We start from the raw sequence: 21,625 nt of genomic DNA on the forward strand, positions 1-21,625 counted from the left end.
AAAATGAATCAAAACATACATGAAATATGAAAAAATGATCACTAAGAGAGATGACATCTCCCTCTTTTCCAAATGAGAATCTAATTTGTTTGGGAAAGGAAGACAGAAAGGCAGATTTAAAAGTTAAAAACAAATAATAGTGCTGGTTAAAGGCAGGGAAGATCTACCTGAAATCACACTGAAATCACAATGCTGAACACAGAAAAAGAGGATTCACTGAACCCATCAACATGAGATACTCAAAATGTGGGCAAGAAAAGGCAGGGATGACCAAAAACTGAATCACCTATGGCAAAACTTTCTGAAAAAATCAAGAATCATAAAAACTAAAAGCACACTGACAGAATCCCACCTAAGCAGCAGCCCATGAATGATTTAATGAGCCCACATGCAAGCAGGGATAATTATAAAATAATGTGGCATCACGTGGAATTGATGTAAATGAGGGGCAATTCATGGCACTGAATTGCTTCTCACCTTTAAACAACAGCCTAAAACCACACAGGACTTTGGTTTGTATCCCATTCTTCTGCTTCCTGTGAAATGCGATCACAACTCATCCTGAGCTTACAAAAACCACTTGCACAAGGTCACCTTGGCACTGGAGCTGCTCTGTGGATTTTTATTTTTATTACTGCTTGGTAGTGGATCTGCACATCCAAGCAAATACATCTTCCAGACACTCTGAAAGGCAGCAGTGGCAGCTCTTCATTTTGTTTGTCATTCCCCACTCCCACGACAGGGAAATTTCTGGGCACCTTGCCAAATTATATTTAATTAAAAGCTCCTCTGCTTTTGATTCTTTAGTAACTTGGTTACCAGCTCCATCCACCACTTCAGCAGAGAAAGGAATTTAATATAAAAGTGGTTTTCTCTGGTGTTTACAGAACTGGTGACAGTATAATTTGGAGTGGGGAGACAGCTGGCAGTGCAGCTAGAGAGGGAAAACACTGAAAAAGTTGAGATAGAAAAAGCCCAAATCAATGGAGCACACTGATGCTGTACAAATGCTATTTATTTCAGTTTCTCAGCTGGCAAAGCAAAGTGCTTTCTTCAGCAGAGAGGAAGCTCTCCCTGAGTAATTATTTAGTATTAATTTAGCATTAACACCTCAATAATCCATCAAGTCCTGTGGTGAAACCCTATTTCAAAAAGAAGATATAGAAGATCTTTCATTGAAAGGACATCTCCTGCACTCAGAAGAGGGCTGATTAAACACATCCTCATCAGATACACACCAGTGCAAGGTACAAACATTTCTTGAATAATAAAGGCTGGCTAAAGAGTTTACAAGTTCTTTTTATTTCAAGGCTGGGCTGGCTCTTTTTTAAATGGTGGGAAAACATCTCTGATCTTACTTATCAGGAGCCTCTGGTCATGGATTTAAACACCTGACATTTCAAAAATGATGGGTGGCCTCCCTGATAACCTGAGTGAAGTGGGATTTACATCCCACAAAACCACCTGCCAAGTGACTCAGTGTAGCAGCCAAACGAGTTCCTGAGGATTCTCCCCTGAAATTGGTGAAGAAAAGTGAATTTCAACCTCACAAATCTGAGCAGAGTAAGGAGAACCAATACAGGTGATATCTCTAGAAGAGCTGCCACTGTGCTTTCAGGAAAAGGAAAACCAGACAGAATTATGGGATGGGCTTGGACACACACTCACTCAGATGTTCTATTATTTCTGCTGGAAAATGCTATTTAAATGTGAGGAACACTTAAAGCTTTAGATACTGTGAGAAACAAAACCCCAACATAAAATACCCAGAAGTTCTGAATGTATCAGAGCAGCAGAATTCCCACAGGCTGATTCCATCAGCAGCCAGGCCACATCCCTGCTCTCAGCAAGGCCAAATTCCAGCAGTGCTTCCTCAGCACATCCTAATCCTGCCATGAATCAGCAAACATTTCACGCTCCTGAACCTGGATAAACTGCAAGAATAATCAGGGAGAGACTCTGTCAAACATGGCATCAGAAAGTGCCTGAAAGAGAAAATCTGTTTATTCCTGTTATATACAACGCTGGCAGGATTGGAGCTGGTGGAATTTTACAACTTAGAGAGGAAAATATCACTGCTGAGTGAAAAGAATTTTTTGTGAAGCAGAGAGTATTTTATTTTTAACAATATGACTCAAATTTAGAGACATTCAATAGCTGCATTTGGAAGCTGAGCCTCACTTCAGCTCTGTGGCTTCCCAAGAAGAACACACGTTTTTAGGAACTGAAATTATTTCCCACAAGGTTGTTTGCAGCATTTCTCCTTCACAAGTTCTTTGCCTCATTTCTTTGTGCCTGACACACATAGGGGAAAAACCCAAACAAAACCAGTAGATAAGCCATACGAACTTGCAAAATATGTAGTGTGAGGGTGGGTTTTTTTAAGATTCAGGAGCTCAATTTACTAAGACACAGCAAAAACCCTTTTTCTCATGGATTTTTCCTCAGAAAGAAGTTTTAAGAAACTAAGGAGTCATGTTACAATCGTGAAGGTCACCATAAAGAAGGTGACAAGACCCACTGCTAAAAAATAAGCACAACCCACCCAGCCCAACCCCACAATTTTTACCATTTATTGGTGTGCTATTGCTTTATTGCTATAAAGGAAATCAGCTTTGAAGTCAGAAATAATAATTTTTTTAATCTTGCATCATAGAATACTGGGTGTTTGGAGTCACAAGGATCATCAAATTCTTTGTTATTTTATTTCTACCACATATATTCAATATTCCTTCCGTATGTTTTTTGTTCTTTTCCTATGGAACAAGTAGAGAACTCTTTGCAGGGGAAAAAAAAAGTGACAGGATGTAGTTTTAGCAACATCTCAGTATTTCTCCAAGGTATTTCTAAGAATTCTTGGTGGAACCCTCAACCAAAACCCTTCTGCAGGAGACTTCCCAGAAGCTGCCTGCACCTTGGATCACATTTCCAGATTTTGTTATGGGAGGGGATTTTGCTTCCTAAAGGTTTAACACACAACTGCAGGCTACAAGAATAATCAAAAATAAACATTTTGATGTATTCCAGCTGTTTATGATGCTCCACAACCCCTTTATTATATTTAAGAGCTTATATTATTATTCTTATATAAAAATAAACAATTTTAACATCATTGCACCTGGTAATAGCTGTATAATTGAAAACTCTTTTTAAAAAGGTAGCCAGTGAATTATCTGCATTATTCACTTTTAAGAACACAGAAAAAATAATCCTGCTTACAAATTCCATTCCCAACCACATTTACTGGAGGGCATTCATAGAGATGCTTTGCTCTACCTTAGGTGAACATAAATTATCAGGAAAAAAATTTCTCAAAACAAAACCAGAAAACCAACACGAGACAGAAAATATCTTTCAAGATGCTGCTATAAATACAAGAAAACCCCATGTGATAGGAAAAATGCAAATTTTTGGCCAGCCTATTTGGATAGACAATCAAAAAGCAAACACAGATCTATCTGGCATCCTGAAGAGAAATAAATCCAGGAAACCCAGGAGCTCACAAATTTCACATCTCAAAAAATGTAACCGGCCCTCAGTATTTTTGGGTTTTTTAAAATTACCTCCTTATGGTTTGTGAAAGTAAAAAAAAAACCTCTGAGCCATATTTGGACACAAGCAGAGCTAAGAAAACCAGTGCTGAGATGGTTTTTTTCGTAAATGTGTAGGCTTCCTCCTACTCAATTAGTTTCTGTTTGCAACCAGTATGAAATATGCTTTTATTTTTGTTGAAAATGTAAGAAACTACCCTTTAAACTGCAAAAGGCAGTGAAGAGTGTATTGCTAGAGAAATGAGCAGCAGGCAGGATATCTGCCTAGCAAAAAATATGGAGTAATATTGAAAATTAAACAAGGGATAGCAGGAATAACTCTATGCCATCATCAACACAATTCTGGTGACTGAAAAGAATGCTTTACATCTATAAATTAAAATGTAAATCTATGTTAAGGCTCTGTTCCTGCACTACACCTACACTGGATTTTCCCCTCATTAGTGTTTTCTAATGTTGATGTCATTAACTTACCCATCAAATTTTAAAATATTTTCTCAATAAGACAGAAGTTAATTGATTTTTAAATATACCAAAATCTCCCAATATAAAACTTGTTGCACTGGCTTACTTTATTTTCCATGGAAAAAAAAACCCAGAAAACTGATTAATAAGTAACTTAATGAGTAACAACCAAACACTACTAAAATAAAATAGCACCAACCCAGTAATCAAGTGGAGCCCATCATCTATATGGGATGCCAGCCACCTACAGTTTTCCAGAATCCAGCTGGACAAGCATTTTTCCTTATCTAAAGCACCAAGATATTTAAACATTGCTATTTATTCCTCCTAACACGATGTGGAAGGGAATGACCCAGCTGAGCTCTACTGCTGGCCCCACACACCATGAAACAGAACAATAAATGTTTGAGACAGCAGTTTTGGAGAGCTCTCAGAAATAATTGAGATCCTAGGATCTAAATGTTGATGGCTTCCTTCTCCCTTCTCTTTTTTTTGGGAGTGAAAGCTGGCTAAAGGCCTTTATCTGTATAAAACTGAACAAGTCACCCACTGTGGCTGCAGGGTCTGACACTGAATAATCATTTAGGGGAGATTTGACTTAAAACATTCTCTGTTGGTTGTTGGTTTTTTTTTGAGCTGTCAACACATCCTGGTTTATCCAGGTCTGAAAGCAAACTTCCAAGGCTGGAAAGAGGAAGAAGGGAGTATAGTTTTTAAAAATAGTTAAGAACACATCTACTTTACCCTTTAAATAGTCCCCTAAGATAAACAGCTTCAGTAGCCAAGAAGCTCTGCCCAGTTTTCCTTACATCCCTCTAATGAACTGCTGAGGGTCCAACATGAAATCTGGATCCCTGGGGTTGGGGATTGCTCTAGAATGGAAAGGATAACAGGCTGCTCCTGAAAACCCATGTTCAGTCCTTTTTACAGTGTGAACACAAGTTTAGGTGTTCAATTATTGAATAGTAAATAAAATGAGCTCTTCTCCCTTTTTTTTTTAAATTTATTTAACCAGTGGAAACCTTTTCAACAGTAAAATAAATGTCTGAGACAAAAGGAAGAATAACTTTTCAGAAATGTCACTACCTAAAATACAGTCACACATAGCCCAAAACCACTTTAGTTACTGTGCAGGAGGTGCAATCAAACAGTCTTTCAAAGTCCTAGAGAAAAAAGGAACACCATCTCCTATGAATTACCTCTGTGTGCCCAACATTTGACAACCAGCTGAACCAGCTGAACTGGAGAAAATTTAGTCAGCTGAATAAACCAAATGAAATCAACACAAAGTAACACTCTCCATACTTTTATTTCTGTGTAGGTTGTTTTTTAAAATCAATAATTAAAAAAAACCCCTTTCCTTTAATAATAATAATAATAATAATAATAATAATAATAATAATAATAATAATAATAATAATAATAATAATAATAATAATAATAATAACAATTATTATTATTATTATTATTATTATTATTATTATTATTATTATTATTATTATTATTTTATTTTATTTTTAATTACACTCTCCTGAGTACCATTTTCAGGCAAACCACTGATTTCTGCTTTACCCTAAGTTATGGTCTTTTGATTGTAACAGAGAAGGTGCTTATTATTAGGTATAGAGGCAGAGTTATGTTGGATACAAAGGAATTTTATTTTCAATTGATAGCTCCAGAACAAATGCAAGGTTAAAAGAGAAGGTGCAGAAATGCAAAAGAAAGGGAAAAGAAAGTTGAGAGAAAAACAGCTTTTGAGTTGTTTATGGCCCACTAGAAAATACAAGGGATGGTGGGGGTGATGGTCATGCATCAAATATTTGCCTTCTTACCTTGAAGCTTTAGGGATTTAAAAATCCCCAAACAAACACCCCCAAACCCACATCCAGAGCGTTCCTGGGTGTTTGACTGCTTGTAGATCCCTGCACAGCCCTGTCCAGCAGTGGTCTGCAAACCAGGATGCATTTCCTGAGGAACTGATACCAACCCAAAAGCTGGGAGGAGAGCATGGCACCACCATTACCAGGGGACTGGAAAATGGGGCAGGGAAAAAGGCCAAGAAGGTGGCTCAGGCAAGGCCTGGGTTCTCTCTGAGAACAGCGACATGTTTTTCCTGAGGGATGCAGTTTGGGTACCAAGATGCTTCAAGATTTTCCAAGTTTCAAAGCGATAAGGGCCTCACCAAACTACAGCTTGGTAAAGGAGGTTGGAACAGGAATCTCCTCCATCCAAAGAACTCTGAGATGTGTATGAGTTGTGCAGAGCTAGGAAATGAAAGAGTATTGAACTCCCAGGACAAGATATAAGGAAAGAGGTGGAAAAGGAGCCCAAAGAGAGGTGGAGCAGCCTTGGCTGGTATGGACTCATGACTCAGCGCTGCTGCTGCTGCTACTTCAGACGCCCAAAGTTTCCACTGTGCATATTTTGAAAGCCTTGGGTTGTGACTTGCCTGCCCTCTTAAATCCCATGAAAAAGAAAAGCAGCTGCTGGGAAGGATGACTGAAGGGCTGAATATGTTAGGAAAGCACTGAAACACTGGGGTAGCTTGAGAAAAACTGAGGCAGCAGAGGAAAAACGATGCCCACAGAAGGAACTCATGGATAACCCCACAGGCTGCAGGATCCACTGCCTGGCTCACTGGTGGGGCTGCATGGCCAAGCAAAAGCAGCTCTGAAGAATAAAGTTTTTCATCTGCAAGCAGAGCCACTTACAAGGATCCAAATTCCAGGCTCTGGATGCTTCTGAGCGCAGTAATCGGAAAGAAAAATAACGGCTAAAAGCAGGCTCAGAGAAACTTGCTTGCATCAGTTCAGCAAAAAATGGGGGTTTCTTTATGAAGGGCTTTCTTTGTAGGAATAGAGTAATTCTAAGCTTAGCAGCCCCTTTATAAGGAACTAGATGTTTTCACTGAAAATAGAAGCTGACAGTCCTCCTCTGTTCTTAGAGAAATATTATTTTAATCTAAAGAATTCCATAAAAACTGTAGCAGATAGCTTAGCATTTTTAAAAGGCTGACTTTTAAAATTCTTTTTAAATGGACTAATGCTGCAGTGTAGGGCATTTTCATTTTTCTTCTAACAGAACGACCAGTGAGACAAGACCAAAATCAGATATCCCACTTTTCCCTACTTTAAGTTCTGACGTGTGTTTTTTGGAGACAGAAAAGTACAAGAACAACTGAATGCAAAATCTACATAAAAAGAGGTCAACGATAATATTGTTTGGAATGTCACTCATAGACCCACAGTCTTTGTTCCAGGCAAAGTATATTATATTAAATGTTAAATGGACATTTAATATAGAGAATTCTAAAGACCTTCTTGTTTGGGGGAAAAAAGGGAAGCGTGCACTAAGAGGTTGAACTGTGACAAGTGCAGAATAGTATCAATAATCCCATTATAACATCTGATTTGTCAAACTTGTCTCTACAAGTTATTCTAAAATTCACAATAGTGTTCCTAACCATTTATGAAATGGAGCAGCTCAGTCTTTGTGGCCTTCACGGCCACTGATTCTCCATGGTTTTTTGGGAAGAATGGCCTGAATAGCCACGGGGTCCTACACTTCATTTTCCTGCCCTGCTTATGGATATCCCAGTGCTTTGAATGGAGAACATAATCCAAAGGTAGTACCAGGCAGGTGTTTTCTTTCTGGAAACATCAAGTTCTGCTGATGTATTGTGCACCACCATGGCTGAAAAGACCAAACCAGGCCATCAATATGCATGATCTCCATACCAGGCAGTGACTGGGAAGTGCTACCACTTGGGATCCTCTCCCATAAAATGGAAAGTTAGTCGTGCTGAGACTTAAACTAAGAAAACAGTCCTGGCTCCAGGTGTATCTGAAATCACAGGCATTCCACACCAAACATGAGATTTTTCAGGGATATGGCAAGGAACAAAGACTTAAAGTGCTCATAAGCCTTACTCTTGAGTTTTTTTACCTAATGAATCCAAAGCTCATGTAGAAAACACCAGTGATTATCCAAAAGAAATATCCTAAATTAAGTCAGCAAATGCCAAAATGGCTTGGGTTGGAAGGGACCTTGAAGATCATCAAGTGCCACCCCCTGCCACCACCTTCCACTATCCCAGGCTCCTCCAAGCCCTGTCCAGCCTGGCCTTGGACATTTCCAGGGATCCAGGGGCAGCCACAGCTGCTCTGGGCACCCTGGGCCAGGGCCTGCCCACCCTCACAGGGAACAATTAATGGGTATCAACCAAAGACATCATCTCCAAGCAAGTATCAGCCCCTTCTGAAGGCTCCCCACCTTCCCTGGTTTGCAGAGTCCATGGAAGAGCAGGAGGAAGCCCATGGAAAGCAGCAGAGTTGGTTTACAACAAACCTGCCTTACATGGTTGTCTGTGACAGATGGGATCAACCACAGCAAGACTCCAAAAGAAGGAAGAAGAGGAGCCTCACAGCCCTAAGGATCCATGGGGGAACACCACTCAGTGCAGGAGTAGGCCTGAATGGCTCTGGCATTTTTGCTATTGGATCCAGAGGTTTCTTGGATACGGCTTTTCCCACTCCCCAAGCAGATGTGCCAACCAAGCTTCAGGCAGCAACATCCAAAATAAAGTCACACACAAACATTCCCTGGGTCTGCTGCCTTCTCCTATAGAAATTCCTACAGCAGGAAAGGTGGAATATTCAAGTCAGACCTTGGATTGTAGGATTTCAGTAGGTGTTCTCTCTGCACAGGCAAGAAATGAACTCTGCTAAGAGAAAGAGGTGCCACATTCACACAGCCACCACTGGGAAAAAATGGAACTTTATGGATAAATACCAGCACAAAGTCTCCTCCAGGCTCTGGGCTGGGAGGAGAACAGTCCCCAGCACTGGTGGACAGAACCATGGTTTTCATATGCAATTAAACCAACACACGGAATGCCTGCTAAAATGGTTTGCAACACTACCAATAAAGTAGGAAGAAGGCACCTCAAAGCTCTGCCACACTTCTGAGTGGTGCACAGGGAGCACCTCAGGCCTCCAGGGTCACTTCTTACAGGCTGGGTTTGTTTGGTTGGGGTTGGAATATTTTGCCTGTCTTTTGAAACAGACACAAACCAACACTTGCAGACACTCAGTGAGCTCATTCCTGGAAAAAGATTTCACTCTGAGTTTTTCCTACTGTTTCCTACAGAAAGTTTGAAAATATAATAAATACACAGATGGGTTTCAAAGCAATTTGTTGTCTTTCAAATTAATTGCTATCAAACATATCCAGATACAGGAGTCATTCAGCTCAGGATACCCAGGATGGAAATTTCAACATAATCCACTCATGTACTACAAGTGAAAGTTTCTCTGTAGAGAAATCACAGAATGACAGCTAAATTCCTTCCAAAGATAAGCCTGAGATAAAAGAAAAACCAACCTAGTTTCTGCATATCAGCTAATTACAAACTAAACTCTCCTCACAGGATCTGGAATACAGAAGATCCCAATTCCCTAAAAGATGAAGTGTCCTAAGTCTTAAAAATACATCTTCCATACACACACAAAACCTGATTTCCTAGGTTTTCTTAAATTGCTGCTTGACTACAAAAGTCATCAATTTCACCATAAAACAAAACCAAGACAAAATGTCATAAGTAATACAGAAATGCTCTAGAGGGAGGTTTAGCACTGCAGCAACTCTAAAATCATCCTCACAGGAAGAAACAAGTAACTTAAGTTCATCTGTTAACAAAACAGCTCCTGAGCAGTCAACCCACGGCTGCTCCTTGTTTGTCCCCAAGTCGGGGACCCACCCTTAAAATCCACAATCTCTTCCTGCTCTCCCACAGCAACCTCCTGCATCCTTTGGGATTAAAAAATCCAACCCATTCTGCCCAGACTGCAGGCAATGATCTCATGGAAAGCTGCTTGCTGCCTTTGCAGGGCAGGTACCTCAAGTTATTTTTTCCTGCCGCTCCAGGGGTTCCGTGGCTTGGAGGCAGAGGAAAGAATTTGCTTCACCCTGGAATTTTTGTTTTGTATTCCAAGCCTGTTGTAAGGCAGTGTTTTCCAGGCTGCAGCTGTTTTGCCTGGTGGGATGTAGGAATCAACCCAGGTGACTGGGGTTCCATGCTGACAGGGCTCTATTTACAGAGCTTCCCAGCACCATTCCCAAATCTCCCAGCTGTTCCTGAGCAGTGTCTGCCATCCTCCTGCTCCTACAGTCACCACTGAAACACTCCAATAAACCAGTGTATTTTCAAAAGTTTGGTATCCATTCTATCAGAGATTTGTGGTATTTTGGCTAAAATTCATTCAATTTCTCTCATTCCTTATGAGGGAAATACCATCACCTTTCCAGTCTTCACATGATAAAGTTAATTTTCACAAAGTGTTGGAATACAGGACAAAGAACAGCAAAGGAAAAAAAATGAGCCATGGTAGAAGTTACTAGACATGGTGACAATGTCTGATTTTAACCCTTATGATTTTAATCCTCTGAAAAATTGTTCAAAAGGCCACTGAGCAGCTTGACACCTTGTTAGAACATGGTAAAAAAATGGTCAGCTCCTCTTGCTTTTAAACAAAGGAAAACCAGTACATTCTAGCAAATATTTAAATAAATTATATATAAAATACATATATAAAGATAGAAAATAAAGCATGTTATGTTTATTTATTAAGTATCTGCTTTATATATTATGTATACACATGCACACATTATATAGACAAAAACTGCCATAAGAATATTGTAATTTTTTAGGAACTATTAATGCATATATTCTGATGTCTTGAAATGAGTGTGTTTTCTAGGTCTGGTGAGACACAGGGCGAGGGAAATGGGTAAGGGTGACCATGGTGTCTGCTTACATCCACCTCCCCACCTATCCTGCTCCTCTCACTCCACCTCCAGCTGCTTTTCCCTCTCACATCCATTTCATCTTATTTAAGGCTCCTCTCGTGACCACTACCATGGATATGAGCAGCTGCCAACAGGACTTTGTGGCTATAAACAACATTAAATTTTCTTTTCTCTTCTCCACATTTGAAAGTGTTTTAAATGCATGAAGTTTCTCAGTGCCAGAGACAAAGCAATCAACACCGAGTGCCCTGTCCCCTCCTGATGACAGATAAGCTGGTTCTACTGAGCACCCACAGATCTTCATTGTTAATTTAACCTATAAAAAACACAGAGAGGAGAAAAAAATCCTAACAATTACTGCCTCTTTAAAAAAGAAAAACTGAACAGACACTTCTACTTGTGGCTCACTTGAAATGTAGCTCAGGGAATGGGCTCTCCCACCTTTTTTGTAGAACATCAGTGCATTTGGTTGAGGTACTACAATTAGAAACTCATTAGCATGCAGGGAAACTCAACCTCCTTGAGGTTACTTGCAAATTCCAAGGGGCCAGGCCATGCTGATTGCCTGGAGTCACGTTTTACTCTGAAACAATGATAATGAAACATCAAGCAAAACCAAAACATGACAAGGAAGGTCATCTGTGTGTTCCCAGACTGTGAGAGACTGGTCTCTTGAGTTAAAAGTGTGAAATAATAGTAACTGCAGCAGAAATGTATTTATAATCTCAAGGAAAAAAAAACCCAAACCAACATTTTACCTATTAAACATGCTGGGTAAAACAGGTTTTTTTTGGAGGTAGCAGCAAAAGCACACATTCAGTAAACTGTTTCTTCACCATAAGAGTATTCCCAGGCACTGATTTCAGGTCGCTTATTAATCATGGAGAATAGCTAATAATAACAATATAAAATTGCAATTTAAATGCTATTAGCAGGCATACTGTTAGTGGGAAATGAGAACCTTTCTGAGCTCTCATTTCTGAATATTAAGGTAACCCTCTGAGCATGTATTAAATAATGCAGGACCAAAAATACAAGTGGAAGAGCTGAGTGCAGAATCCCAAATGATCACTAGAAACCTGCAGAATTGCTGATACACTGGATCCTTCTCCCATTTATACCATGGCACAGCCTAGAAAAGCCAGGAAAGAACCCACTGGAGATGGGCAATAGGCAAAAAAACAGCTCCAAAAACCTTCAAAGGCAACAGGTGAAAACACAACGCAAAATAACCTGGACAAAATAAGAGCAGGGAAATTTAAATCCAGGCCCTGTAATTCATCACATACATTTGCACCACTTACCATGTAATTAGGGGCAAGTTATAAACACTGGGCTGGGGTGTTTCACTTGCCTTTGGACAGGTTCTCCTGCTCCCAACAAAAGCACTCTGTGTTTAGAAACTTGGCACCCAAGTGCAGGGCACCAACCTACAATTTTTTTTAAACCAACAAAGCCTTCAGCTCTGGGAAACTGATTTTCATTGGCCAGCCTTCCACTGCTTCTCACTTGGCAAAAAAAAGTCAGATATCAGAATATTCCAAATTCCCTAAGGTGACAAGAGGCATTTGGAGAGAATCTGTGAAAAGGTTTAAAAGTCTGGCTTCATAAACTACTGAGCATTTCCAGCTCCCTTTAGAACTGGTTTAAAAGGAATATCCCACTGCTGATGAATGCAACTTCCCATTTATTTGGAGCACAACTTCTCTCCCCAAAAGGCTTTATGTGAAATTTTATTACCACCTCCAAAACAGAAATCCTTTTAGAAGAAGCATCCAACATTGTTTTGGAGCTGTGCACTTATCAGCAATCCAAGGAAGCGATCCCACAAGACTTCATTCATAGAAAGAGCTATTCAGTGAATCTCAAATGCTGCAGCTGCATTGCTGCAAAGCTGGGGGGGTTTAAATCCAAGGAGCTGAAAGCCTCAGTTGTTAGGTCGGAGCTTTCTGAAGCGCAGTGTAATTATTTTTCCAACTTATCAGGACTATTCCCTAAATGCAGTGACTGTTGTGTCTCTGCATATAAAAGACATTCCCAGTGTCTAATGGATAAATGTGTTAAGAACTGGTGTTAAATTTTCTACATAATTTTAAAAAATCACTCAAGAACACACATTTTTAACCTCAGTTTCAGGAGGCACCATCATTGAAAAATTCAGGTATTTAATCAAATTTAATACAACTGCCAATGGAATTGATACTTGCCAAGGTAAACCATATCTGGAGGAAGAATGGGAGCACCAATAACTTATGGCAATAATGTCAGTGAGTGGGCTTAATTCAGCACAAATTCCATGTGGTGTAGGAAGGGTTTTCAGATGGGTTTTAGGCTGAGAAGACAAGCAGAAAATCCAGCACTAAAAACCCATCCATCACAGGCACAGGAATCATCTTTTCCCAGCTGACAGTGAAGCCTGGCCCCAGAACAAGTTTGCTCTGTGTATTTTGGGGGTGATGCAGCACTGGGGACTGAAAGGATGTTTAACATGACATCTACAAACTGCACTTGGAAGCAGCCTGGTGACAGCTTGTGTTCTCACATTCCACGTCAGGCATATCTCCAGTTGGATTTATGGCATACTGAGCTCCACGAGCTCACTCCCTTGGATTTTATTCTACCTTTAATCTATTTTAAAATAAATTAATGTATTTTTAATCTGTTGTACTTGGACTTAAGCTCCAAGAGCCTTTACTGTAAATTAAACAGGCAGCTGCCCCTTATTAGATGCTTTCTAATTTTGGACTGGGGGAGAAAAAGCAATCCTCCCTCTTTTCTCACAAACAAATCAAAATTCATTCCACTCCTATCACAAGCATGAGGCCAAATCCGCTTTTATTTCAGATGAATGGGAAGCTGCTCTTACTGAAGAATGTGAATTTAAATTTATTTTGGATCAAGTAAGCCAGAACATTTCCTCTCCCTCTAATTGACCTGATTTTACCTTTCACTCAAATTTCACACTGACTTCTGAGAAAACCACATGGAGTTTGACTTTACAACAATTGGGAAAAAAATGTTAAAAATGTTTTCTGTACTCGAGAACTTCCTCAAGTCAAATTACATGAAAATACAGAATGGGCCTAAGTCCTGTGTAAATCAAACTGATTCAGAACTTCAACACATTTCATGGAAAGTAACTTATGGAAAAGATCAATGATAAAAACATACACCATAGTAATTTGCTGATTAACAAATCATCCCAACAGAACAATGTCTCAGCCATCAAAATTATTCCAGAACCTACCTGTGCATATTCTTTCTCAATTGCAGCTCTTTTCTGACTGAATGCTCTGAAAGAAAAGCAAAGAAATTCAGTTAGAACATTAAGCAAAACACTCCAAATTCAATAATTTAGTCAAAATCCATTAAAACAGAGAGCAAAACTCTACAAATTCAATAATTTACTTTAAAAGGAGCTTCTGCTGGACAGTCTGCAGAGTGAAACAGCAACAAAAAAGGGAAATGGTTTGACAAGTGCACATCAGTAGCCCAGCAACGATTGTGTGTGGACTTCACATGTGTGATGGCTGAATTTCCAAGTTTTATTGGGCAAACTCAGTTCCCAGGACTACTCAGTTCCCAGGCATAAATAGCATTTTCTTAATGAAAGCTCGTCAGCTTTCCAGTGGTACAGCCAAGGGAGGACTATTTGGGAGCACAGAACAGCGTTTGACTTTATGTATCCAGACAGACTTACTTAATTTTCTTCAGACTTATTTTGATCAGAGTTGTTTTCTTTAAGCTATACCACAAACTACTCAGCTTAAGGCTACACCATAAGCACAAAAAAAATCTAATTATATTTAAATTAGTTACACAATAACTCTGGTGACATGCCAATAAAAAAAAAAAACTACACCTCAGGAACATCCTCTAATTAAGTTAACTGAATAAAAAGGAGTCTGGACAGGCTCCTTTTATTCCTGCCTACTCCATTTCATCCATGAAGAGTATCCATCCACATGCTACAGGCTCAGCTTCCCTAACAGGATGTAAAAGTTTAAATGCGTCATGATTGCTTAAAATTCTTCCCAGACCAATGACTGCCCAAGAGATCTGGCCATATTCCAGCTCCAACAGTTAAACTTCCCAAATCCCCCTTGTGTAGCCCAGGTGGGTTCCAAAGGCTGTGTGATTCCCATATGAAACACCTTGATAGGAACAAGTGAAGTCAGTTGAGATGCCTGTGAATGAATTTCCTTTGTAAAGCATTCCAAGTATTCCAGCTAGTATTATAACCCAATTTCTTTTAGCATCTCCTGTTCCAAAATCCAATATCCCAATCAGTTTAACAAACACCTAGAAACCACAACATTCCTCTGAAAAGGCTCACTTTTCTATCAAAAGTAAAAAGAACTGCACAAATAACTCCAAGGAATAACCAAAATGTGTTATCAATATTGAAGAGGTAGAAGAAAACAAGTGCCAGTCTTTGGAACTGAAATCTGGGAATACCTTAGGTAAACAAAGTTATTTTCCAATTCTCAGCTAACTGCATTTCAAAACATAGAATCAGGGCTGAGTTACACCAAACCTGAATATGAAGTTGTGTATTTCACCTGAGCTTTTTCCCCACCCCATTCAAACCAAATTCCTCTTAAATTAATTGCAAAACAATGACTGTGACAAGTAGGAAGCCCCAGATATCCCCAAAAACTTTCTACATTACAAGTTTTGCACTAGAGAGGAAAAACAAAAACATTCAACCAGCCCTTGTGTAGGATTACAAAATAACATGGGAATCAAACTGACTCCCAATCCCAACTGAAATCTTGGAACTGGATGAACCACAAACTCTGGCAGGAATGGATTGTACAGCAGCACCTCCTTATGAGAAATATTTCAGTTTTAGATATTGTTCTGTATTTTAAATGGGGAAATAACTGGCAAGATGCTGTATCCAATATTTAAATTTGTTTTGCTGGATGAAGAAGAAGGTTAAGCGTGGAGAGGCTGTTGGGATCAGTTGTCTGCATTCCTCGGTGCTCCCTGTGGCTTTGGGACTGCGCTTCCCTCCCCTGGGCCAACACAAAGCTGCTCTGAACCTTGGGACAGCTCATACAGCAACCCTTCTATGACAGCTATGAATGGATTACAAAACATGATGAAAGGGGAGACTGAAGTCAACACATTTCCCAGGAGAAAATTATTTTGAGCAGAGGAAAAGAGAATTCTGACTAATAAATGCATCATAGTTTCTTAACTTGGGCGGTGTGAAAACTTTGACACGTGTATCCAGATTTTATGTGCAAAGCTGGGATTGTCTTAACCTTATTGTCCTTCAGGACGGACTTCCAAATCTATCCATATAAGGAAACATTTGTTTCCATGAAGTAATAAAATGTTCTCTAACTACTGGTAACTTTTTACAACATGAGTTAGTGAGTCTGCAAGAAAGCAGGAACATTATTTCGTGGTTTTTTAAACTAGGGAGCATTAACACTTACCTTTACACCTTTTTCTTAAAGTAACCACTAACTAAGTGTAGGAAACATCAGAATTGCACTCCCCAAAAAGGCATTTTAGTTTGTGGACAGTAATTCCTAAGTATCTTGTTTATCCTGTCAACATTAATGCAATACATTTATTCCCTTCCCATTCTTGCTCAGGCTCTGTGAGACCAGGGAATTCTAAGAAAGCAGGAAAAAGAAAACTTCTCTTCCTGCTATCCCCGCTTCGCTAATGACACTTTTCCTAGTGTTGAGCCCTCATTGCAAATTCTCAACCCCAAATTTCAACCACTGGCATGTATTTCCATCACTCATATCCATTAAAGGTAACAGATGCTATGAAATATTGAGGTATCTTTTTATATTCCCATTGTAGAAGAGCATAACAATGTGAATTAAGGAGTCAGGTCAGTGGAGAATCATATTTCATTAAGTTTTCCTACAGGGAAACAGGAGAAACAGATGGGTTTAATTATTTCATGGATGTCCACTTGGGCTGGAAATGTGTAAAGCTCACACCTTCATGAAAAATCAATATAAGAACATTAAAATACACATTAGTGTTTTGTAAGACAATGTTCCATCTGCCAATATTGTGCAGTTGTACAAATCTGAAGATCAAAGACACAGCTTGCACAGCAGAAAGTTAAACCCAGTGACACCCTGAAAACCAGCAAGTGAATTAGTCACTGTATAAAAATTTAATTCCATGCAGAGCTATGCAAAAACGTAAACACACACTTCACGTTCAGGGCTCTTGAATAAAAGAAGAGTTTAAATTTGGACCTGTGAATGTATTTCTATTCAAAGGCTGAGAAACTGAACAATGAACCAGGCAAGGCCTGAATCCCATTTGGAACAATTTCTCATGCAAGATGATGATAATAATGAAAAACCCAAGGTATTAACTGGAAAATTCATACAGCTCACCTGACACCAGCAGTTTGTGTTTGTAGGTTTTTTGGCTATGAAAATTCAGACTAATTGTTTGAAAATTTTAATGACATTGTAAAATCCTTACAATTAATACAAAGCCTCAAAAAACAGATAAACTAATATCACACCCAAAAGACCCAAAAACATTAGGCTAAAGAAACATACCTTTTGACTGACCTTGACCTGAAATTAATTTACCCCATCAAAAATTCTCAAAGTACATCTCCCTAAGAATTGCAGAGCACATTGCAGCTGGGTTAAAACTGACTCAATCCAACACCACTTGAGAAGATGAATCAGTGAATTTTGAAATACCCAAAAATTTCCAGCTTCCCAGAAAGTAGATCAAGGATAATTCCTGACAGCTAGAACACAGAGCAGTGGAAAAATATGACTTTACAACTTGTGCTTATAATGTACACTGGGAGCACACACACTCAGTGTGCAATCATGTCCAAAGTAATACTATCCTGATTTTTTTTTTTAGTATACACTTACTCCAAAATTTTCCATTAAAAACATGAAAACAGACAGCTCTCAATATAAAAAAAGAAAATAAAAGAAAAAGGGGAGCAGCTGGTTTTGTCTCAGTGACAAAAATCAGTCCATCAGCTTTAATCAACCCCAAATATTGTTGATTTTCTTTGTATTTATTCTTTCTTGTCTTCTTTTTAAACCATCCCAGACTTGAAATGGTTTAGAATGATTTTTAGTGGGGCACTGGGAATAAATAAGCATATTGCATTACTGCTGGCAGGATAAAGATGAAATTTAGGAATTACTGTCCACAAATCACTCCTGACCAATCTCTTTAATGGTGAAGACATGCAGGGAAGTGTTTCTTCCCAGGATGGCATTGAAATTCCAGCCTGGAGTCCCAGCCTGGCCGGCTGCTCAAGGCTGGAATGCCCCTGAGTTTGGCATTTGCTTTTGCTGACCTTCCAGAGGTTCCTGCCAGACCCTGGTCAATGTTCTCCCCCAGTTTAACTTCTCCTTCAAGTTGCCACAAGCCCCATGCCACCATCCAGGCTGTGACTGGAGCCATGGAGCAGCACTCACCCACCGAGCTCTGAGGGATTCCCAGCTCCCAGCTGCACCTGGCACTGCTCCCCACCACTCAGACTTGGGGAGCCCAGCCAACTTTCCACCCAGCTATCAGTCCATGTGTCCCCAGTGTGGCTCTGAAGGTGCTACAGGACTGTGTCAAAGGTCTCCCCGAAGCCACCACGCACAGCACAGGCCCTGCCAGCTTTCCCAAAAGGCAATCAAGCACCTTTTGCCCTTGGGAGTCCATGCTGGCTGCTCCAAATTACCTTTGTGCCCCTTCAAGGAATGGAAAAGAAGCCTCAAAAGTGGTTTCCAGGAGGTTTTGCTGTGTAATTTACCCAGGAATTAAGGTAAAGCTGCTGTTCCCAGATCCTCCTCCTGGCAGTCTTTGAAAATGGATCCAGTATTTGCCTTTCTGCAGCCATCAGGAAGCTCTCCTGAATGCCATGACCTTTCCAAGGTGACAGGGAACTATCCCACTGCAGCTCTGGAGTCCCAGTAAGCTCCAAGTCCTGCCCTGTCCAGGTCCATTGGACAGCTCACAGTGCTTGGCTGGGATGGAGTTAATTTTCTGCACAGTGGCTAGGATGGGGCTGTCCCTGGGATTTGTGCTGAGAACACAAAGTTCCAGGCACAGATAACTCAGGGATGTTCCCATTACTGCTGAGCAGTGCTTACACAGCTCAAAGCCCTTCCTGCTCCTCACACCACAGAATGGTTTGTGTTGGGAGGGACCTTAATAACAACCTTGTTCCACCCCCTGCCATGGGCAGAGACACCTTCCACTGTCTCAGGTTGTTCCAAGCCCCATCCAGCCAGGCCTTGGGCACTTCCAGGGATCCAGGGGCAGCCACAGCTTCTCTGGGCACCCTGATCCCATTAGTGAGTAGGCTGTGAGTGTGTAAGAAATTGGAGGGGACCCAGTTAGGACAGCTGACCCCAAGTGACCCCAGACCACACAGCACTGTGCTCAGCAATAAAAGCTGGGGGAAGAAGAAGGAAGAAGGGATGTTCAAAATGATGGCATTTGTCTTGGCAAGTCATAGAATCATTCATGTTGCAATAAACTTTAAGGGATCACTGAGTCCAAGCTGTGCCAAATCCCCACCTTGTCCCCAGCCCAGAGCACTGAGTGCCACGTCCAGCCCTTCCTTGGACACCTCCAACCCTCCCTGGACAGTGCCTTCCACTGTTTAAAACCCTTTTCCATGAGGAAATTCCTCCTGATGTCCAACCTGGCCCAGCCTGAGGCCGTTCCCTCTCCTCCTGTCCCTGTTCCCCCCTGGCTGTCCCCTCCTGTCAGGAGTTGTGCAGAGCCACAAGGTCCCCCCTGAGCCTCCTTTTCTCCAGGCTGAGCCCCTGCCCAGCCCCCTCAGCCTCTCCTGGGGCTCCAGCCCCCTTTCCAGACCATAACACTGAATTAAAATATCCTTTGGAATGCCAGCTCCCACTATAAAGTCCAAAGGGAAGCAACCCTGAAATACATGGGAGAAGAGAATGGGCCAAAAAGTTTTGCCATCCCTTGAAGGAAAACAGGTTTTGTGAATTGAACCAAACCTTGTTTGGTTTAATTCAGTACTTTTATGTGGATGTCTCCTCTCACTTTTCCCCAGCAACATGAAAAATGCACCATAATGAATCAGTACCACACAACCAAATAACTGCTGTTACCTGGTTTTTAATTTAAGGACAGGTGTGTCACTAACAAAAGCACAACTGAATCCCAAGTACTCCAGCCAACATAAATCATCCCTGTGGCTCTGTTCAGGGCAGGGGTTGGCAATAAATGCTGAGATAAGATAACACAGCAGCAGCTGCATGGCTAATGAGGGACTCCAGGAACACCCATGCATGCAGGGACACACTGCATTAATATTCCCTGCCCGTGTCCAGCAGACACAAAGACAACATACCTGGAGCAATAATGAATCTACAGAAATTATTCATCACAACAAGACTCTCAATCACTGCATGTAATAAGCTCCTCTTCGTGGCTTTTCTCCTTACTAATCAGAATTACCACTACAGAAATGTTTTAGGAGGTTTGCATAAAATTCTGAGTGGCTGAAGGGTAAATTATTTTTCAGAACACCACAATTTCTGAATTTGTCTGTACATAGGCTGCAGAAAGCACGGCAGTGCAACAACCAGATTATTAAAATTTGGAACATACTTCACAGAATCCCAGAATGGTTACGGTCAGAGGGGACCTACAGAACATCCCATTCCCCACCCTGCCATGGGCAGGGACAGCTTCCACTGTCCCAGGCTGCTCCAAGCCTGTCCAACCTGGCTGTGGGCACCTCCAGGGATCCAGGGGCAGCAACAGCTGCTCTGGGCACCCTGTGCCAAGGTCTGCCCACCCTCACAGGGAAGAAATTCCTCTTAATACCCTTCCTGCTGATATCTAATCTAAACTTACTCTCTTTTTAGTCGAAATCCATTCCTCTTGTCCATCTTGTCACAAAGTACTCAAGACTCCAAATTCAGAGATTTTTGTAGCCTGACTTTCCCTTTTCCCAGCAAAACTCCTCCAATATTGATCACTGAATGCCACAAATTATATTTTTTATTTATACATCAAAAACTTCACCTCAGACAAAGCATGACAAGTGAAGTTTCCACTTAATTACATCAGGTAAAAGAATTAACTCCTTTATTACAACTCTCTGTACTGTCAGATTACCACAAAATCATCAGCAAAGTCACCTCACCAGGGAATCCAGGTGCCTCCAATCACTTTCTGGCTAACTGTATTTGATTTAAACACCCCAAATTTCAGTAAAACCAGTGCTGACTCTAAGAGTTGATCTCATGCCTCTGCTCTTGCAAAAAGGCAACTGAAGCAATTAGGAAGTTGTAAGCAAGGAGAAAGTAATTTCCATTTCATTTGCACAGAATACTTCAGGTTCCTTTTCAGCCACTCCAGGGAAAAAATCACCAGAGGTCACATTACAGCAAATCACAGCCTTTATGTTCGGTTTTAAAAATAACAAACTCTCTTTTGTTCAATGGTTTTATATCATCTGAATGAAACAGATCCCTTCCTAGAAAGATGACCCTTTTAGATGCATGCTGTCACCGGCCAGGGTTATGTTATTGCTAGAAACAGGCAGTTCAGCTGCATTTTTATCAAGGAGCAAAAGTTCCATGTCAGCTTTGAATAATATCAGCACTGCCACTATTGCCTTTCCTGCTGAAGACTTTGTACCACCTATTAAATAAACTCCACTGCGCTGGGCATTTAACAGCACTGTTCAAACACTGGTTTGCTGCCTGGATTTTGGGCTGGCTTTATTTGCCTGGTCTCCAATTAAACCTTCTACCTCCCATGTTACATCACATCCATGCCCTTCAGCAGAGAGA

At 40.6% G+C, this 21,625-nt stretch overlaps 1 protein-coding gene across 4 annotated transcripts in view; it reads right to left on the reverse strand.

Moving 5' to 3' along the window:
* The window catches only part of FCHSD2 (FCH and double SH3 domains 2), a 120,765-nt gene that overhangs the window by 80,317 nt on the left and 18,823 nt on the right, over positions 1–21,625 (reverse strand). For all 4 annotated transcript variants that reach the window (XM_054654872.2, XM_054654871.2, XM_077174609.1 and 1 more), the window contains exon 3: positions 14,071–14,116. In XM_054654872.2, coding sequence (XP_054510847.1) covers positions 14,071–14,116 — 46 coding nt within the window. The remainder of the gene's footprint in view (positions 1–14,070; positions 14,117–21,625) is intronic.

The sequence above is a fragment of the Agelaius phoeniceus genome, chromosome 2, assembly GCF_051311805.1.
Source record: "Agelaius phoeniceus isolate bAgePho1 chromosome 2, bAgePho1.hap1, whole genome shotgun sequence".
NCBI classification, from domain to species: domain Eukaryota; kingdom Metazoa; phylum Chordata; class Aves; order Passeriformes; family Icteridae; genus Agelaius; species Agelaius phoeniceus.